The sequence below is a fragment of the Bombina bombina genome, chromosome 4 (genome assembly GCF_027579735.1).
Source record: "Bombina bombina isolate aBomBom1 chromosome 4, aBomBom1.pri, whole genome shotgun sequence".
Taxonomy (NCBI): Eukaryota; Metazoa; Chordata; class Amphibia; order Anura; family Bombinatoridae; genus Bombina; species Bombina bombina.
This window is the reverse complement of record NC_069502.1, coordinates 568,176,952-568,198,098: the sequence shown is the minus strand read 5'-3', so window position 1 is coordinate 568,198,098 and position 21,147 is coordinate 568,176,952. Positions and strand designations below refer to the sequence as shown.

At 41.7% G+C, this 21,147-nt stretch overlaps 1 protein-coding gene across 1 annotated transcript in view; it reads right to left on the bottom strand.

Annotated features, from left to right (window-relative positions):
• Positions 1–11,770: 11,770 nt before the first annotated feature.
• The window catches only part of RRAGD (Ras related GTP binding D), a 306,572-nt gene continuing 297,195 nt past the window's right edge, over positions 11,771–21,147 (bottom strand). Inside the window, exon 7 of the mRNA XM_053710545.1 lies at positions 11,771–19,604. Coding sequence (XP_053566520.1) covers positions 19,453–19,604 — 152 coding nt within the window. The 3' untranslated portion in view covers positions 11,771–19,452. The remainder of the gene's footprint in view (positions 19,605–21,147) is intronic.

Sequence of the window (21,147 nt, the reverse complement as noted above, 5' to 3'; positions counted from 1 at the left end):
AGTTTTACAAACGTTGCCTCCCATGGAGGTGGTGAAGTAAGTTTGTGGATTATTTTTTCAGCGGAATTGGCTGTCTTTATTTTATCCCTCCCTCTCTAGTGACTCTTGCGTGGAAGTTCCACATCTTGGGTATCTGCTATCCCATACGTCACTAGCTCATGGACTCTTGCTAATTACATGAAAGAAAGATAAATGGTGTAAGCATTCTTATCCATAGATCTATACCATTTGATGTCCTGCAAATTGATAAAGAGGGCAGGTTTTTATGCATTGTGGGCCGACTATATGGTAAAATGGTAACACTGATCAACTTATATGTCCCGAATCAACACCAAGATACGTTTCTAAAGCAGGTCTCCCGAAAAATTCTGGATATTTCTAAAGGCTCACTGATCCTTGGGGGAGATTTCAACATCCCATTGGATCTATTAATAGATTGTTCAAGCTCTACTACGTGTTCCAAACAAAGTTTTTAAATCTGTATGGAAGTCCATTAAATCACTCACTTTGCATGACACCTGGTGTTATATACACCCCTTAAGAGAGACTACACTTTCTTCTCACACCCACATACAAGTTATTCCCGCTTAGATTACATCCTAACAGACCATCTTGCTCTCTCATATACCAAGCAATGTCATATAAAACACACCACGTGGTCTGACCACTCATTAGTAGAATGTTTCCTTCAATAGACAAATTGGTAATGCTTGTCTAGAAAAGAGAATCTCAGAAACTGATAGTGATCTGGATGAATCAGAATATGAAGATATGCATCCTGTAAGTCTATTGTGGACATATAATGCCCTTGCTGAACAAAAGGCAGAATTGTCCTTAGTCACCATCTTGAATGTTGGTATTCTTACATAACGATTCAAAATTTTTAGATCCAGAACTGGTCGGAAAGAATTCTCCTTCTTTGGAACAATGAACAGATTTGAATAAAACCCCAGACCCGTTCCTGAAAGGGAACTGGCACAATTACCCCAGATAACTCCAGGTCTGAAACACACTTCAGGAAAGCCTGAGCCTTTACTGGGTTCACTGGAATGTGTGAGAAAAAAAATTCTCACAGGCGGTCTTACTTTGAAACCTATTCTGTACCCTTGAGAAATTATGTTCTGAATCAAATGATTTTGGATTGAATTGATCCAAACATCCTTGTAAAATCTTAGTCTGCCCCCTACCAGCTGTGCTGGAATGAGGGCCGCACCTTCATGCGGACTTGGGGGCTGATATTGATTTTTTAAATGGCTTGGATTTATTCCAGACTGGAGAAGGCTTCCAATTCCGTTCCCTTAGGGGAAGGGTCAGATTTCTGTACCTTATTTTGACGAAAGGAACGAAAACGGTTAGCAGCCCTAAATTTACCCTTAGATTTTTTATCCTGAGGCAAAAAAGCTCCCTTCCCCCCAGTGACAGTTGAAAAAATAGAATCCAACTGAGAACCAAATAATTTATTACCTTGGAAAGAGAGAGATAGTAACGTTGATTTAGAAGTCATATCAGCATTCCAAGATTTAAGCCATAAAGCTCTTCTAGCTAATATAGCTAAAGACATATATCTTACATCAATTCTAATGATATAAAAAATGGCATCACAAATGAAATTAGTAGCATGTTGAATTAACTTAACAGTGCTATACACATTATGATCTGGTACTTGTTGTGCTAAAGTTTCCAACTAAAAGGTTGAAGCAGCAGCAACATCAGCCTCTTGCGTGGAAAGATCCACATCTTGGGTACTCATTATCCCATACGTCACTAGCTCATGGACTCTTGCTAATTACATGAAAGAAAACATAATTTATGTAAGAACTTACCTGATAAATTCATTTCTTTCATATTAGCAAGAGTCCATGAGGCCCACCCTTTTTTGTGGTGGTTATGATTTTTTTGTATAAAGCACAATTATTCCAATTCCTTATTTTTGATGCTTTCGCTCCTTTCTTATCACCCTACTTCTTGGCTATTCGTTAAACTGAATTGTGGGTGTGGTGAGGGGTGTATTTATAGGCATTTTGAGGTTTGGGAAACTTTGCCCCTCCTGGTAGGAATGTATATCCCATACGTCACTAGCTCATGGACTCTTGCTAATATGAAAGAAATGAATTTATCAGGTAAGTTCTTACATAAATTATGTTTTTTATGATGATTAACACTATGGAAATGTTGAGTGTATTTTGTGGTAAAATATCTAGGTGTGCTGTTTAATTTAAAATGAGCTTCTTGTAATAGGAGAATTTTCCCTCCTCTTTTATAAAGGGCCTGAAGGGCTATGGCTCTTTTGTTTGGACTATTAAACCCCTTCACGTTTTGTGTAATTATATGTAAATCTTGAGCTTTACCTTGTGTGGGCATTGGAGGATTTCATTCAACTTACCGCCACTAGGCAACTGGAACACCTTTGGCTGTACGGTTAGCACATTTAACCCTTTCATGACTGGGTTAAAAAGTCTACATTGGAACAGCGTTCCGATGTAGACAAATTGAAATCATGCGATCGTGCAAAAGATTGCGAGATTTCAATTATGGGATCGGGTCTGGGGGGCGTTCCTAAGACGCTAGGAACGCCCTACAGATTGCAATCAAATCCTGCAAGCCTAGTAGGTTTAAGGACAGCTGTTTGCAATGACGTTGTATTCCGTCATAACGGCTTTAAAGCCCAGTACCGTTGTGACGGAATATAACGGCATTAAAAGGTTAATCCCAGGGCTTGACAACAAAACATATAAAACATTAAAACAACAATAATATAGTACCATAGGACTTTACCAACAGAAGCCCTATAACAAGATACAAATTGGGGAATTGCCCAGGAGGGCCAAACCAAGGAGAAGTAACTATTAGATGGAGAGCATCGTAATGTTTAAGCATATGTTTACTAAATATCTAACTTCTAACATATTTTCTTACATATTATATTGATAAAGTAAGGAACCTCTTAGAGCAGCGAGCTTCCCATAGCCCACCTCAGAGCATCCACGTTCATCATTGTATGAGGTTTACCTGCTGTCAAGCAGCATCAGAATAATAACTGGTCGCCATTCTTATACATAATCTAAGTGACCTCTTGCCCTGCAGCCTCATGTATATCCTGTCTGGAAACAGACTTGTTCCTCCTAGATGAGACACTCTGCCACTCCATCCTCTGGGGGAGTGGGATTTCCCTGCCGCTGGATCAGCTCAGGGACATTCCAGAGGCCTCAGCCAGCAATGGAGGATCCAGTTTCAGCTCTTTACAAGTTGAAGGAATATCCTCTGTAGAATGGCATAATATTCTTCTACCCTTCCATTGGGTCTGCAGGTTAAATGGGTGTCCCCATCTATAAGGAATATTTTGTTGATGTAGCGTAGTGGTGAGCGGTCTCGTGTCGTCTTTTTTGCAGAGCTCTGGGGGATAAATCCTCAAACAATTGTAGGATTGTGCCTTTAAATTGTATGGGATGTTTTTGTTGCGCCTTTTTCATCAGCATCTCCTTGATGGGATAACTTGTGACCTTACCAATAACATCCCTAGGAGGCTGGTCCTCTATAGGCTTGGATCTCAGAGCCCTATGGACTATCAAGAGCATAAGTGGAATCCTCTCCTTCAGTTAGGTAGGCAAATAAACCCTGCACATGTGTTTCCAAATCTTGTGGAGACACTGTCTTTGGTCTACCCCTCAACCTTATATTATGCCGTTGGCTCCTGTTTTCAAGGTCATCAATTTTGTTTTCTAGCTGTTAAATTGTCAGGTCTTGTTGAGAAAGCCTACCAGAGAAGGCATTCAGGGTTGTGTGTTGGTGAGCTGTGTCCTCCAATTTTTCCACCCTCTGTCCTACCTCTATGAGGTCCTCCTTGATATCTGCAATTTCTTCGTGTATGCATTGCTTCACTTGCTCCACTAGTGACGTAAAATCTTTTTTGGAGGGTAATGAATCCAGTAAAGCCTTTGGTATTGTAATGGACTGCCCCATGCTCTCTGAATCAGAATCCGAGGACACAGACTCACTCCTCACTCTAGGCTCCCTGTCTTGGGTATTAGGGGTCTGAGAGGATTTGAGGCTCTTAAAAAATGTATTAACTGAAGGTACTGCACTTGCCTTTTTTTTTTTACAGGGTTATCCCCTTTAGAGCCCTTTTTTGGCGACATGTTTGCCAAATCTTTCTCTATATGTAGGTGATAGACTTGAGTTTCCTTCTTAGGGATATACGTTGTCCCTATAGTTCTGTTATTATCCAGGGGACCCAAAGTATTTCCAGCTCACAGTATGCTCTCTAAAGATATTGTAAGTCTCTTTATCCCTTATAGATAATTCAATAGGCCACCAATCTCTGCCAAAGGCAGCACTTATTTAAGCAGGTATCAGGTCACCTCCTAGGGTGATGTATTCATAGGATTGTGACTTGTAAGGATTATCTGTAGTGTCATACACATGTTAACCATCTTCAATAAACCCCCTACAGTCCAGCTTTTGCTTCCAAATATCCAGTGACAGAATTTTTATATTATATATTACAAGTATCCACAGTCCCTTTCCCTATTCCTCAAGGCGGCCTGTGCCTTTTATAAAAAGGGGGGAGCAGTGGATGTTATAGGATGTTTATGGAGATTGCTAGTTTCCATTCAGACACAGCTGCAAAGTTAAGTCAGGGTATTCATTGCATATAGTGTCCCAGTGCCTCCATCGACACTCAACTTATCTCCTACAAAGTGTCCCTTGTAGCTAGCTGCACATTATCCCATTAAATACATCAAACTGTCGGCTCCCATATCATTGTACTCTATTTAATAGTGGTGACGCACTTCTGATGCAGTTATAATAATCTGCAGCGCGTCACACGTGTGGGCTTCAGGTGATGTGATAGACTTTACCTCCTGCTCAGTGGGCTATTATCCTGCATGTTATATACTGTCCAACAAGAGTCTCTTTTCCCCTTAGCTTATACTCTAGCTGCTGGCTATGTTTAGTGATCTAGGCCTTATGCCTCTCACCTCCAATTGCGGGGAACATCGGATCTCTCATTGTTGAGTTTTGGGCTATAAATCCCAGCATGAGCATGTTCCGTGCAGGTTATCCCCCTTTTAGCTTCGTGTAAGATTTAGCGGAGCGTGGATGCGGCCTACCGGCATGGCTAACAGTCCATGCAGAAATTGTCCTAAACCGCTCTCACCCTGCTGCTAGTCACTCCGGAATACCCTCCAATGCAGCTGCTTATTTGCTTATTTATTCATAAGCATTTTGCGATTGTGTTCTCCTCTTTTTGCTTTCAAAATGAGCGGTTTGGCTCCCACTAGATTACGGAGCTCACTCTGGAGCAGCCATCTCGTTTGAGCGCTGGCTCCATGATATTGTTTTATTGTGTCATTGCTTCATTCTGTGCGAGATGAGGCTCTGACAATGTGTGGAACTTAGTGCAGGGGCGGTGCTGCCAGGCATTCCATGTGACTGGGTGTGGCTATCTATCCTTCTCTGTTGATTTGTGGTGCAGGAGACGTAGCGGTTTCTGTAGTCCGGGTCCTAGGAGGTGGTGAATGCCCCGGCAATTGGTGGTATAAAGGTGCCTTTTTTTTTATAAATAAAGTTAGTCTACCCAAAAGCGCAAGCAATGGAGGGCTCTCCTTCCTTAACAAAATCTCATTCCTGTGTTTATTGTGAGGAAGGTTCTGGTAGATCAGCCTGCTCAACTATGTTCCACATGCCTTGATAAAGTTACAACATCTAAATGTAAATGGATGTCTAGTACTACTGAGCCATCCACCTCTGAGGGTTATTCGTCCCGGGAGGTGCATTCCCTATATTCTTTTCCGATTGCACATGCAGCACCCCGGGGTCTAACCGTTACTCCTTTGGGAGAGATTTGTTGGCCGTCAGACTTTGCGGACCAACTAGAATCAGAGGTTTCAAAAGTGATCCATGCCTTACCACGTTCTGCTAAGTGCAAGCGTAGGGTTTATCATAGCGGCCTGGCCCAGGGTTTGATGGATGCTCCAGAGGCTCTATACGATGAGGAGGCCCCTTCTGGGTCAGAGACCGTGCCATCTAAACCCCTGACGGCGGAGGAGCCTGGTTATAGGTTTAGGATGGAGTATTTGCGCTGCTACGGCAGGTGTTTGCTACTCTGGAGGTTCTGGAACCGAAGTTTCCGGAGGAACCTGTGATTCCTAAGCTTGACAAGGTATACGAGGAGAGGGTAGTACCTCAGTCTTTCCCGGTTCCCGTTAAGATGGCAAATATTATTAAGAATGAATGGGAGCAATTAGGGTTGTCCTTTTCCCCTTCTTTTAAAAAACTGTTCCCGTTCTGGACTCTCAGTTTGAGCTGTGGGGGACCATCCCTACACTTGCAAAGATGATGACTATTCCCCTCAAGGATAGTTCGTCGTTTAAAGAGCTCATGGATAAACATGTTGAGAAAGCTGGAAAACATGTTGAGAAAGCGGTTTCAGCACACAGGGTTTGTTTTTCAGCCAGCAGCAGCCCTTGCGGCTGTCGCTGGAGCTGCAACATATTGGTGTGAATCCATGTGTGAAATGGTCGAGGGGCAGACATCATCGACGTGATACAGGAGAAGAATAGGGCGCTGAAGGTCGCCAATTCTTTCATCTGTGATGCCAATATGCAAATTATTCACCTGAATGCTAAGGTGTCAGGTTTTTCTGTTTTAGCATGCAGGGCTCTGTGGCTAAAATCTTGGTCTGCAGACATGACCTCTAAAACGAGGCTGTTGTCCCTGCCTTTTTAAGGAAAGATCCTATTCTGTCCAGGATTGGATTCGATTATATCTACGGTTACGGGAGGCAAGGGAGCTTTCCTACCACAGGATAAGAAGGCTAAGCTTAAGGGATCTACTTTTCGTCATTTCGTGCAGAGAAGGCCCAGCGCCAGCAACCCACTTCCAAGGGATCTTGGAAGCCTGCTCAATTTTAGAATAAGTCCAAGCAGAGCAAGAAGCCCACCAAGACGAAATAGTCATGAAGGGGTGGACCCCGACCGGTCTCCGGATCACATAGGGGGCAGATTATCTCTATTCTCAGTCGCATGATTGCAGGATGTTCAGGACCCTTGGGTGCTAGAAGTTGTCTCCCAGGGTTACAGGAGAGGGTTCAGATCCCATACACCCGAGAGCAGATTCCTCCTGTCAAACCTGTATTCAAGACCGGAGAAAAGAGAGGCCTTTCTAGAGTGTGTGAGAGATCTCGCCTCTCTCGGGGTTATCGTACCAGTACCCCTAGCTGAAAGGGGTCTAGGGTACTATTCCAAACTTTTGTGGTTCCAAAGGAGGGCCCGTTCTGCCCGATTCTGGACCTAAAGTGTTTAAACAAGATTCTGAGTGTTCCATCGTTCAAAATGAAAACAATCAGATCTATTCTGCCCCTAGTTCAAGAGGGACAGTTAATGACGACTATAGACTTGAAGGATGCTTACCTTCATGTGCCAATCCACAGGGACCACTTCAGGTTCCTAAGATTTGCATTTCTGGACAAACACTTCCAGTTTGTGGCCCTTCCTTTTGGTCTGGCGATGGCCCTGAGAGTCTTCACAAAGGTTCTGGGGGTGCTGCTTGCAGTGGCCAGATCTAGGGCATTGCATGGTACCTTACCTGGACATCCTGGTTCAGGTGCTGTCGCTCAGCCTCGCAGAGGATCATTCACTCATGGTTGGAAGATCAACTCAGGAAAGAGTTCCTAGTAACAGGGTGGAGTTCCTGGGCACGATAATAGACTCTATGTCCATGAAGATATTTCTCACGGATCAGCGGCACAGGAAGCTTGCGTCCACCTGTCTTGCCCTTCAGTCCTCCTCAAATCCATCGGTGGCTCAATGTATGGAGGTGATAGGTCTCATGGTGTCAAGCATAGATGTACTCCCATTCGCCAGGTTCCACCTCAGACCTCTTCAATTGTGCATGTTGAGACAGTGGAACAGCGATCATTCAGATGTATCACAGCTGATATCCCTGGATGCTCGGACTTGGAACTCTATCTCTTGGTGGATTCATCCGGAGCAACTGTCCATGGGGACATCCTTCTTGAGACCGTCCTGGGAGATTGTGACAACGAACGCCAGTCTGTCAGGTTGGGGAGCTGTATGGGGTGCCAGGATGGCACAAGGAGTGTGGTCCAGGGAGGAGTCTCTCCTTCCGATCAACATCCTAGAACTACGAGCAATCTACAATGCTCTGAAGGCTTGGCCTTCTCTGGGGTCGGTCATTTTCATCAGATTCCAAACCGACAACATTAACTTGGTGGCTTACATCAACCATCAGGGGGATATGAGGAGCTCCCTCATGATGAGGGAGGTGCCTTGGATTCTGGAGTGGGCAGAGTCCCATGACTGCTCGCTCTCAGCTATTCACATTCCGGGCGTGGACAATTGGGAAGCGGACTTTCTCAGCACACAGTTCTTCTATCAGGGGGAGATTTGTCACAGATGGGGAACGCCGGAGATAGATCTCATGGCGTCCAGACTCAATTGCAAACTACCTCAATACGGGTCAGCTGATGCATGCCACTATGCGAGGTAGAAGTGGTAACGGAAAAAAATGTAAGCTAGGCTGAATCCCCAAGGAACCTCTAAGGCATCTATCAAAAAGGAGCAGGCCTTGGACATTCTGATTGCACCTTCGTGGTTTGCGGATCAGGTGGGGATGTCATCCTCTCCGCCGTGGAGGTTACCCTGTCGCAGGGATCTGCTGTCACAGGGCCCCTTTCAGCATCAAAATCTAGATTCTCTGAGGCTGACTGAGATTTAACGCCTAGACTTAGCCAAGAGAGGCTTTTCTGAAAGTGTGATTGATACTCTAATTCAGACAAGGAAGCCAGTCACTCGTTGCATCTACCATAAGGTGTGGAGGACTTACTTGTCCTGGTGTGAGAAGCATGGATATCCTTGGCATAAGGTAAAGGTATCCAGGATCCTGTCCTTTCTCCAGGATGGTTTGGAGAAGGGTCTTGCTGCTAGTTCCTTAAAGGGACAGATTTCGGCATCATCAGTCTGAGCTCTTTGACATCCAATTTTTTGTTCAGGCTCTGTCTAGAATCAGACCTGTCTTTAGGCAGTCGGCTCTGCCTTGGAGCTTAAACTAAGTCCTTAGGGTTTTGCAGAGGGTTCCGTTTGAACCTATGCATTCCATAGACATTAAGATTCTGTCCTGGAAGGTTCTTTTCCTGTTGGCTATTGCATCGGCATGCAGAGTATCTGAGCTAGCTGCCTTGCAATGTGATCCTCCTTATCTGGCGTCTCATGCGGATAAGGCTGTACTGCGCACTGGGTTGGGGTTTCTCCCCAAGGTGGTGTCTAATCGTAACATCAATCAGGAAATAATTGTTCCTTCTTGTGTCCTAACCCTTCTTCTTCAAAGGAGAGGTTACTTCATAACATGGATGTGGTTCGTGCCTTGAAGTTTTATCTTCAGGCTACCAAGGATTTCAGGCAGTCTAAACTTTTTGTGGTGTATTCTGGGAAGCGCAAAGGACCTCTGCTGCTACTTTGCCTTTTTGGAGTATGATTCGCTTTTACAAGTTTGACATTTTTGATTCTGTGGAAGCTGTTTTTGGGGAGAGGTTTTGCAGGCTGTGGTACCCTCTGATTAGGGTCTGCCTTTTACCCTCCCGGTTTCATTCAGTGTTCTCTATAGCTTGGGTATATGTTCCCAATAGTAATGAATGAAGCCGTGGACTCTCCTCCCCTTTAGATGGAAAACATAAATTATGCTTACCTGATATTTTAATTTCCATCGAGGGGAGGAGAGTCCACGGCTCCCGCCCGTATTTCGGATGGGCGGACCTAAATTTAATACTTTTCTGGCACCATTTATACCCTGATATTTCTCCTACTGTTCCTGCTTCCCTCGGCAGAATGATTGGGGGGTGAGGGAAGTGGGGGAGGTACTTAAGCTTTTGGCTGGGGTGTCTTTGCCTCCTCCTGGTGGCCAGGTTCTTAATTCCCAATAGAAATGAATGAAGCCATGGACTCTCCTTCCCTCGATGGAAATTAAATTATCAGGTAAGCATAATTTATGTTTTTTTCTAAAATGGTTCTTCAGCAATCTAAGTTTTTGTCAGCTTGTTCCCAAGTACTGTCAACCTACAACCCATCTGTAGCTCAATGTATGGTATGTTTTTTTAGCATCAGGTGTTTTTAATTTTGCTTTGTTTAATTTGAAACCTTTTCATCTTTGCATGCTACAATTTGCTACAATTTGTTGGATTTTTCAGTAAGGGAATCTCTGTCCTGGGGGATAGTTTGCCAATCTTTCTTTCTGGGGGTTTTCTTTAATGTCTACAGTCACCAATCTCTTAAGCTTTACATTCCTGCTTTTCAAATAAAGATGCCAAGAGAACAAAGAAAAATGAATAATAGGAGTAAATTAGAAAGTTGCCTAAAATTGCATGCTCTATCTGAATAAAGAAAGAAAAAAAATGGGTTTAGTGTCACTTTTAAGTATAATGTGAAATGTAGTTTCAAAACATCTAGGACGCCAAGGTTAGCCATCACTGATCTAGACGGTCACTGAACACCTCTTGCATCTCTGGATTAAAGGGACAGTCTAGACCAAAATAAACTTTCATGATTCAGATATGGCATGTAATTTTAAACAACTTTCCAATTTACTTTTATCACCAATTTAGCTTTGTTCTCTTGGTATTCTTAGTTGAAAGCTAACCCTAGGAGGTTCATATGCTAATTTCTTAGACTTTGAAGGCCACCTCTAAGCTGAATGCATTTTGACAGTTTTTCACCACTAGAGGGTGTTAATTCATGTGTGTCAGATAACTGTGCTAACGCACAAGGAGTTAACCTGGGAGCCAGCACTGATTGGCTAAAATGCAAGTCTGTCAAAAGAACTGACATAAGGGGGCAGTTTGCAGAGGCTTAGATACAAGGTAATTACAGAGGTAAAAAGAGTATTAAAGGGACAGTATACACTCATTTTCATATAACTGTATGTAATAGACACTACTATAAAGAATAAGATGCACAGATACTGATATAAAGATCCAGTATAAAATGGTTTAAAAACGTACTTAGAAGCTTTCAGTTTAGCTCTGTTGAAAAGGCAGTTGGAAAGCCCACTGCAAGTGGGAAATAAGACACACCCCCTCCCCCTTCTTTTGCATATGAAAGACCCTTTACACAAACAGGAGCAAGCTGGAGAAGGTAGCTGACGGTATTCACATAAAACTTTGGGGCTTGGTTAGGAGTCTGAAAATCAGAGCAATGTTATTTAAAAATAAGCAAAATTATACATTTTAAAAAAAAAACTTTTATGGGCTTTATAAATAGATCATCTACAACACATTTATGCAAAGAAAAAATGAGTGTATAATGGCCCTTTAATATAACTGTGTTGGTTATCCAAAACTAGGGCATGGGTAATAAAGGGATTATCTATCTTTTAAAACAATAAAAATTGTGGTGCAGACCAGTGTTACTTCAAAGGCCAGTTTTGTGAGCAGCCCAGCAGTGGAACAGTTAATTAAAACAATTGGCAAACACAACACAATTCAGACTGCAAGGTGTGTGGTTCCCTTATTAACTTTCATTGCTGGGTCAAATCACAAAACTCACCATAGAGGGAACACTGGTGCAGACTGTTCCTTTTAAATGTTCTTTGTCCCATGATCCTAACAGAGCCAAAAAAAGCGAATTTACCAAGATGTTCTTGTTGCTATATTTGCATCATTTTGAAGAAAAACTTAAATTATTTGCTTTCTGGCCTCTTTCTTAAAATTTCTAAAATATGAAAACTAAATTATTGAAAAAACACATTGAGACAAGAGTTGGTAAAAATATAATTTATCATTACATAAATTTAAATATGGTTATTTAACGCACAGCAACTTTACACACAAAAAAAACTTAGTAGAAACAGTTGTATAAGTGATATTAAAAGTCGATGCCTATATTTTGACAAAATATCTATAGGTTTACTGATTAACATTACAGAAAATATTTACATGGCAGTTAGAAAACAAGAGAACTATTCACCCAGTCCATCATGCTGATGATTGCTTTTCTTTCCTAAGATATGGTGAGTCCACGGCGTCCTCAATTACTGTTGGGAATATCACTTCTGGCCAGCAAGAGGAGGCAAAGAGCACCACAGCAAAGCTGTTAAGTACCACTCGCCTTCCCACAAACCCTAGTCATTTTCTTTGCCTTCAGTGCAAGGAGGAGGTGAAGTTTTGGTGTCTGTAAAAGATTTTTCTTCAATCACGATTGTATTATTTTGAAAAAGCCAGAGTAGGTTTGCTCTGATCTTTCATCTCAAGATTGGGTCTAGCTGTACTCCACGCTAGTCTCATCAGTAGGGCAGTGGTAGCTTTCAAGCAGTTAGGAACATGTGAGGGGGGGCTCACTGTGATTTCCTTGTATAGAAGCCCAGAGTAGGTTTACTCTGTCCTTTGTTTTCACAGGTTTCTGTGAGGAGTGGCTTCCTCTCATGCCGGGTGAGTTGTCCTCCTGTCAGACAGCCAGAGGTGCAGGTAAGTGCCATTTTTCTTTTTGGAACAGAACACTGGCACTAAAGCAGAATAATCTGCACTTATCTAGGACTACATTTCTGTATTAACAAGCAGGACTTATAATAATAAAGGGAGCAGGCACTGTGGCTTAGAGAAGTTATTCTGTAATGTGTGTTAGAATCACTGGTGGCTCAGTAGTTTTTATTTATCCCTGGGAATCCGGTTAGAGAAACGGATGGGTGCATTACGTGTCTCTGTTTAGGAAATGTCAACTCCTAAAGCCTTAACGGAACAGAGTTCCAATCAATATTTTACGTAATGGCCGCCAGGACCGCGACATACAGAAGAGAGGCGGAGCCTTCTCAGAGGCAGTATTTCTTTCTAAAAGTGCGTGGCTTTACTGTTGTGGCGCAGTTTATAATGGAAGAGGTATTTCACGAAATTCCTCTGCAGAGATCATCCGGAGCTGCTATGTTTGAAGAACTGAGTCGCTTTTTGATTCCGGAGTGCAGAGGGGGCAGGTAGGCACCTCATTAATAACGCTGAGGTGTAGAGGTGTTTTTGTCCTTATCTAATTTCTCCGTTTAGAGGGAGGTATTGGCATTAATTTGACATACAAAACAAATTGGTCAATTAAAAGATTATATCATCTAGTCCTGTCTGACGGTCTTTGATTACTTTGGGAACGAATGCTCTTAAAGGAACAGTGTTAAAATATTTTTTTTATTGTATGTGCTGTAAATTTTAATTGCAATATGGACCAAGAGTTTGTGCCTTCTGCTGAATGCAAGTTTTGTCTAGATAACCAAGTTCAACCTCCTTTGCCCTTTTGTTCTTCTTGTATTGAAAGGACATTAATGTATAAAGATAGACTTTTTTGTTGCTGAGCCACCACTCTCTCAGGTTGATGCTGTTCAGGCAGTGCCACAGATTTCTCCTCAAACGTCCCAAGCCTTAACAACGTCACATGCAGTGCCCTGTGGTTCCTCTCACCTGGAGGAGTCTATTTGCATGCAGAAATTGCTGCCCAGGTATCCTCGGCATTAGCTTCCATTCCCATGCTACAGGGAAGACGCAAGAGGAAATTTAGATAATCAGATAGTAAGGTTTCTGATCCAGTCCCGAGATAACGTCGGTAGCCTCTGAGGGTGAGATTTGGACAGTATAATTCCTTCTTCTGATGCTGAAGTTGTATTCTTTAGATTTAAGCTTAAACACCTTCGTGTTTTGTTAAAGGAGGTTTTGGCTACCCTGAATGACTCCGATACTCCTGTCGTAGTCAATCCTAAGAAATCTAGCAAATTAAATAGATACTTTGACCTCCTCTGTGGAGGTGTTTCCTGTGCCAGACCATGCTACGGAGATTATTGCTCAGGAATGGGAAATACCTGAAATTCCTTTTTTCCCTTCTCTGGTTTTTAAAAATATGTTTTCAGTGGCTCACTCCATTATGGAGTCATGGCAGACGGTGCCCAAGATGGAAAGGGCAATTTCTACTCTAGCCAAGAGAACTACTATTTCTATTGAGGATTGCTGCTCTTTCAAGGAAACAATGGACAAGAAGCTGGAGGCTTACTTGAAAAATATGTATATTCATCAAGGTCTCCAATGGCAACCTGTGGTGTGTATTGCTACCGTGACAAGTGCGGCAGCTTGTTGTTTTGATGCATTGTCTAAGTCTCTTCAAGCACAGACTCCTTTGGCAGAGATCCAGGATAGGATTAAGACCCTTAAGTTAGCCAATTCCTTTATCACTGACGCCTCATTGCAGGTCATTAAATTGGGAGCCAAAATATCTGGTTTCGCGATATTGGCGCGTAGAGCTTTATGGCTGAAATCTTGGTCAGCAGATGTTTTCTCTAAGGCTAAGCTTTTGGCAATTCCTTACAAGGGTAAGACCTTGTTTGGACTGGGTTTGGCAGAAATTATTTCCGATATCACGGGTGATAAATGGTCTTTTCTGCCACAAGATAAGAAGAATACGCAGAAAGGACGTCAGAGTAATTTTCGTTCCTTTTGTAACTTCAGAGGTAAGTCTTCCCCCTCCTCTGCCAAGCAGGAACAGTTTAAACCTTCTTGGAAACCCAGCTAGTCTTGGAACAAGGCGAAGCAATCTAAGAAGCTCGCAGCCGAGTCTAAGTAGCCCCATGAAGGGGTTACCCCCGATCCGGGATCAGATCAAGTGGGGGGCAGACTTTCTCAGTTTTCTCAAGCATGGCTATGAGATGTCCCAGATCCGTGGACATAGTATCCCAGGGTTACAAATTAGAATTCAATACCTTTCCTTCCAAGGGCAGGTTTCACCTCTCAAGATTAGCTGCATACCAGATAAAAAGAGAGGCATTCTTGAAATGTATACAGAATCTTTCCTACCTGGGAGTGATAGTTCCAGTACAGTAACAGGGTCTAGGGTTCTATTCCAATCTGTTCGTGGTTCCCAAAAAAAAGAGGGAAGCTTTGCAAATCTGTTCGATAGAAGCTTCATTTTTGAAAGCCCAAGAAGAGGAGACAGCCCTTGTGGAATGAGCCGTAATTCTCTCAGGAGGCTGCTGTCCAGCAGTCTCATAAGCCAAATGAATCATACTTCTCAACCAGAGAGAAACAGAAGTAGCAGTACCTTTCTAACCTCAAGTTTTCCCAGAGAAACAGACAAATAGGGCAGAAGACTGGCGAAAATCCTTAGTCGTCTGTAGATAGAACTTAAGAGCATGCACAGCATCCAGGTTGTGCAACAAACGTTCCTTCTGAGATGAATAATAATTTCCTGATTAATATTTCTATCCGAAACAACTTTAGGAAGGAAACCTACGAAAAACCACCTTATCAGCATGAAAAAAAAAGATAAGGAGAATCACACTGCAAAGCTGAGAGTTCTGAGACTCTCCTAGCAGAAGAGATAGCAATAAGAAACAAAACCTTCCAAGATAACTTAATATCTATGGAATGCATCGGCTCAAATGGAGCCTGCTGCAAAACTTTAAGTCCATCCATCTCCTTCATGGCTAAGAAACTCTGAGTTCCTCCCTGGTGGTTGATATAAGCCACTGAGGTTATGTTGTCTGATTACAATCTGATAAATTGGGCTAAGGACAGCTGAGTCCAAGCCATCAGCGCATTGTAAATCACTTTCAACTCCAAGATGTTTTTGGGGAGAGCAGACTCCTCCCAAATCCCTGTGCCTTTAACGAGTCCCAGACTGTGACCAAGGATGCCAGCCTGCTGTGCTGGGGAGCAATTACCCAGGAAGGTGTCTGAAAGCATGTTCCCTGAGACATATGTTCCTGAAAAAGCCACCACGGGAGAATCTCTTGTCGACTGATCTAGATCTACCCTCTGAGACAGATTCACATGGTCCCCATTCCATTGCCTGAGCATGCATAACTGCAGAGCTCTCAAATGGAATCGAGCAAAACAAATGATGTCCATGGAAGCAACATCAGACCAATTACCTCCATACATTGAGCCACTGATGGTCGAACAGTAGACTGTAGAGAGAGGCAAGAGAAAAGAATTTTGGACCTTCTGACCTCTGTCAAAAAAAATTTAATTGATAGGGAGTCTATTATGGTTCCTAAGAAAACTACCCTTGTAGCTGGAACAAGGGAACTCTTTTCCAGATTCACTTTCCATCCATGGGAAGGTAGAAAAGACAACAAGATCTCTGTATGAGTTTGTTTGTGAAAAGATGACGCCTGTGCCAATATGTCATCCAGGTAGGGAGCCACTGCAATTTCCCAAAACCGGACCACTGCCAAGAGAGCCCCCAGAACCTTTGAGAAAATTCTGGGAGCTGTGGCAAGGCCAAACGGAAGAGTCACAAACTGAAAGTGTTTGTCCTGAAAGGCAAATCTCAGAAATTTAAAATGATCCCTGTGAATGGGAACATGAAGGTATGCATCCTTCAGGTCTATGATCGTCATAAACTGACCCTCCTGCACTAAAGAAATAATGGAATGGATAGTTTCCATCTTGAAGGACGGTACTCTGAGAATCCAAAAAGCCCACACAGTCCGCAATAAGAGCTCATATCTGCATTATCTGTATAAGCATAAGTATAAGCTAATGATCCAGGTTATATTAGACCCAAAGACGGAGACAGTTAATGTCCCATGGAGACCAACAGAATAAGGGGATACACAATTATATTAGCACATACAGGAATAAGGTACAGGTACTACTTCCATATACTACCATTGCATCGAGGCTTCTGAGCGCACGCCCCCACTCTGCTTTACCGGCTCCTACCTGGGGTTGGACCATGTCCTGCGCACTTCAGTAGTTGTAGTACAGCACCTGTTTTCCACTTCCGTGTCTACGGATGCTGCTATCTGTGTGTAACTCTTACCCCAGCTGTTGGCTTCAATATTCCTCGCTGTCCGTCTCAACTATGGCTTAAGGGTTTCCTTTGTAGGTTAACTTCTCAACACCTAGGCAGCCTGGTGTCGTCTCGGTCAAAATAGCGAGGATCCAAAACATGAGCTCCTCCCAGCTTGTGTATAAGTAATATCAAGAAAAGATGATGAAGATCCTGTTGCCGTAAAAAAATATTAACTTTATTTGGTAAAAAGTAATTCACATGAGTGCAGGAAACAAGGTCTATAGTCGTCATAAATTGACCCGCTTGCACTAAAGTAAGAATGGAACGGATAGTCTCCATCTTGGAGGACGGCATTCTAAGAAACTTGTTTAGACACTTTAGATCTAGAATAGGTCTGAAAGTTCCCTCTTTTTTGGGAACCACAGATTGGAATAGAAGCCTAGGCCCTGATCCTGTACTGGGACTGGAACTATCACTCACAGGGAGGAGAGATCCTGTACACATTTCAAGAATGCCTCTCTTCTCATCTGGTCTGCAGATAACCTTGAGAGGAGGAACCTGCCCCTGGGAGGAAAGGTCTTGAATCCTATGTTCTAACCCTGAGATACTATGTCCACAGCCAAAGGATCTGGGACATCTCATATCCATTCAAACAAGGTCTTACCCTTGTAAGGAATCACCAGAAGCTTTACCTTAGATTAAACCAGGACTTCAGCCACCAAGCGCTGCGGGCTAGTACCGCGAAGCCAGAAGACTTGGCTACATTGTCAGCGGCAAAGAGAATGACTGGGGTTTGTGGGAGGGGGAGTGATACTTAACAGCCTGGCTGTGGTGCTCTTTGCCTACTCCTGCTGACCAGGAGTGGTATTCCCAACAGTAATTGATGATGCTGTGGACTCACCATATCTTAGGAAAGAAAATTATTTTATATAGTTATTCATTTCACCACAGCACTTTAATTGCAAAAATGCTCAAAATATAAAAAACAAATGTAAATCAAACCTTTATAAGTATCTAATTTGTTTATTCGACAAACCTCTTGGATCAAAAAAATAGATACACTTCATTCAAAGGCTCTGAATTTACATTTTTGATCTGAATTTGATTTACATTTGTTTTTATAAAAAAAATTGGGTTTTTTTCAATTTGAAAAAGTGACAAATTTCAAGTAACGTGTATGAAACTGTAATTTGGAATTTGCCCACTAGATGACTATATAGTAGCCTTTTACAGAATTTCTGTGAACAGCTGATTTTGTCATTTTCAACAAGGCTTTATAAGTGGTTTATGTCACAATGAATGAAGCATGATTAAGGGCTTGCTATAGCCTGAAATGCTGCTGTACTATGCATTATTACTGAATAAAGAGGCTATGAGTCCGGTTTAAGCAAACGAGTGGTACTGTTAAATTTGTTGCTTGATTATGGACGTAGGGTTTGCATAGACCCAGTAACAACGTGCACACTTAACAATGGTAAAGAACTGGGTACAGTGCCCATTTTGTTACAGTTAATAAAGGTGTAATGTAAGACAGGAACATACTGTCAACAGTTCTTGTGTTTACTTCCTGTGGGTTTAGGATTCCATAATGAACAGCACTTTATATATGCACAACCACTTGCTTTGCATTAATGACTTGCACCACCTAAACTAGCAGACAGTGATTCCTTGAGTTTGAATATGCAGATTATGAGTAAACCAGAGTACCAAACAGGTTTCACCTCTATGCAACAATATATTTAATCTTTTGATTAAGTGCATATGAGTAGCATGATGTATATATCACACCAACAAGTATTCTAAGGGAAAAGCTTGTGCTAAACAAAATTATAACAGGCCCCAATCATTTAGAACAATTGATGGTAGAAGTAAGGTCTAATTAAATGGTTTAAGTGATTTTATGATAGTAAATTATTCTCTATAGCACTGAGTGGTAAAATACATTGAGTGTGTTATATCATTACTTTAACAGTATGAACACGGTATATGCTAATATTGCTTTACACCAGGGTTACCCAAAAACCCTCTTCAAGATCTGTAAACAGCATTGTTAAAACCAGATCTGCTGGTAGATCATGAGAGCTATGTTTGTGTTTGCTTTACTAGATAAAACATATTTATTATTAAAGTGTTAACAAGAATACCCACCATTTAATGCTATGTTCAAACAGACAATCTGCACTCCTGAGCAGTAAAAAGGTCATTAACCCCTTAAGGACCAGCGACGTACCCTGTATGTCGCTGGCCTTTTTTTGGGACTTAATTGTTTTATAACGCCGTCTTGCCACCAGCATTGAGACTGCTCTATTCCACAAAGCCTGCTGTAGGGAGGGCATTAATAGTGTGTTCTTGCTAGACTTGTGCTATTATGTCCTGAAAAAACCCTCAACGACCAGTGACATACAGGGTTCATTGTGGTCATTAAGGGGTTAAAGTTAAAAGGTTTTGGAGTGCAATGTGCCATAGGCCCTTGTACAGAAATACCACTTTAAAACATTATTTATTGGTCCAGCTTAATTGAACTGGCAAATTCTTAACTGACCAACAAGGGTGGATGCTCAGTAAAATCGTTACTTCCTTCTACAGTTGAAGCTGATGATGAAGATATAAATATACAAATATCCCAGGAGATATGTTCCCATCAGGCTTGCTCCAGACTTCTGTACTTAGTAATCAGGGTCTATGCTGGAATTCTTGGTGTGCCATTGGGAGTTGCTCTTCTGTTTTTCCGTATCTTACTCAGATGTTTGCGGGATCGAAGTATTTTCACCCTCACCTCAAACACTTCCTGAATGGCTTTGCGAAAGCAGTGGAAATTGTAGTCTATTAACCCTATGTAAAACAAGGAGAGAAAAAAATAAAAATCTAGGAGAAAATAATGTTAGTATTTAGTGACCACTGCACCACAGCTGCAGGAGAACAAATACATCTGCTGAATTTTATTGTATTGCCATTAAATTGTCTATATTAAAATGACAGTTCCCACATTTAGGAGATCACTTTTGAGTGCCAGTATATTAATCAGATGATTCATTAATAATGTGTTATTAAGCTATCACAAAGAGAATGACTGCTGATTGGTAGCTGCACGTGTATACCTCTTGTTATTGGCTCACCCGGTGTACTCAGCTAGCTCCCAGTAGTGCATTGCTGCTCCTTCAACAAAGGATACCAATAGAATGAAGCATATTTGATAATAGAGATAAATTGGAAAGCTGTTGAAAAGTGTGTGCTCCGTCTTAAAGGGATATGAAACCCAAATGTTTTCTGTTTTAGAATTTTAAGCACCTTTCTCATTTACTCCTATTAGCAATGTGTATTCGTTTTCTTGGTATCTTTATTTGAAAAAGCAGGAATGTAATGTAAGCTTAGGAGCTGGCCCTTTTTTTGAAGTGACCAATCAGCAAGTGATACCCAGGGTACTGAACCAAAAATGGGCCGGTTCCTAAGCTTACATTCCTGCTTTTTCAACTAAAGATAGCAAAAGAACAATGAAACATTAATAATAGGAGTAAATTAGAGCATGACATTTTAAACAACTTTCTATCTGAATCATGAATGAAAAAAATGTATTGTATATCCCTTTAACCATGAAAGAAAAGAAAAAAAATATGCTCTCACCACCCACCTGTCTGAAAGAAAACATTTTTTTTAAATATATTTATTTATAAAACAATTCAAGATCAATATAAGATAAGGCCCAAAAAAAACAAAAGGAAAACTGAGTTACCATATTCAAAAGCAACAAACATAAATACATTGTTTCACTTGTTAATATGAGGTCAAAAAGACAAAAAATTGCATTGACATAGTACATAATCTTCTGTTATGCAGCAGTCTCGTCCATCTTATCCTAGCTAGACCTGTCTACATATTGGTCAAGAATTGGATATTTTTAAAACTGCTATATACCATAGAGAGAGAGAAAAATAGTATTTCATATCCCTTTAACCATGAAAGAAAAAAAAAATGTATCCTCTTACAACCCACCTGTCTGAAAGAAAACCTAATTTATGCGTACCTGATAAATTCATTTATTTTATAGTGGTGAGAGTCCACAATCCATTTCTCATAGGAATTACTCTTCTCTACCACTAGAAGGAGACAACGATTCCCAAACCCCAAGAGCCCTATATAACCTCTCCCACATACCTCAGTCTAACGTATAGCCCAGCAAATGAGGTAAGAAAAAAGAAACAGCTATAAAAAAACGAGCAGGGTAAAATTATGTGCTAAAAAAAAACATAGGGCGAGGTTCTCCTGGACTCTCACCACCAAGAAAAAAATGAATTGTATTAGGTAAGCATTAGTTATGTTTTCTTTCATACAAGTGGCGGGAGTCTATAATTAATATGCAAAGACGACCAAGAAGCAG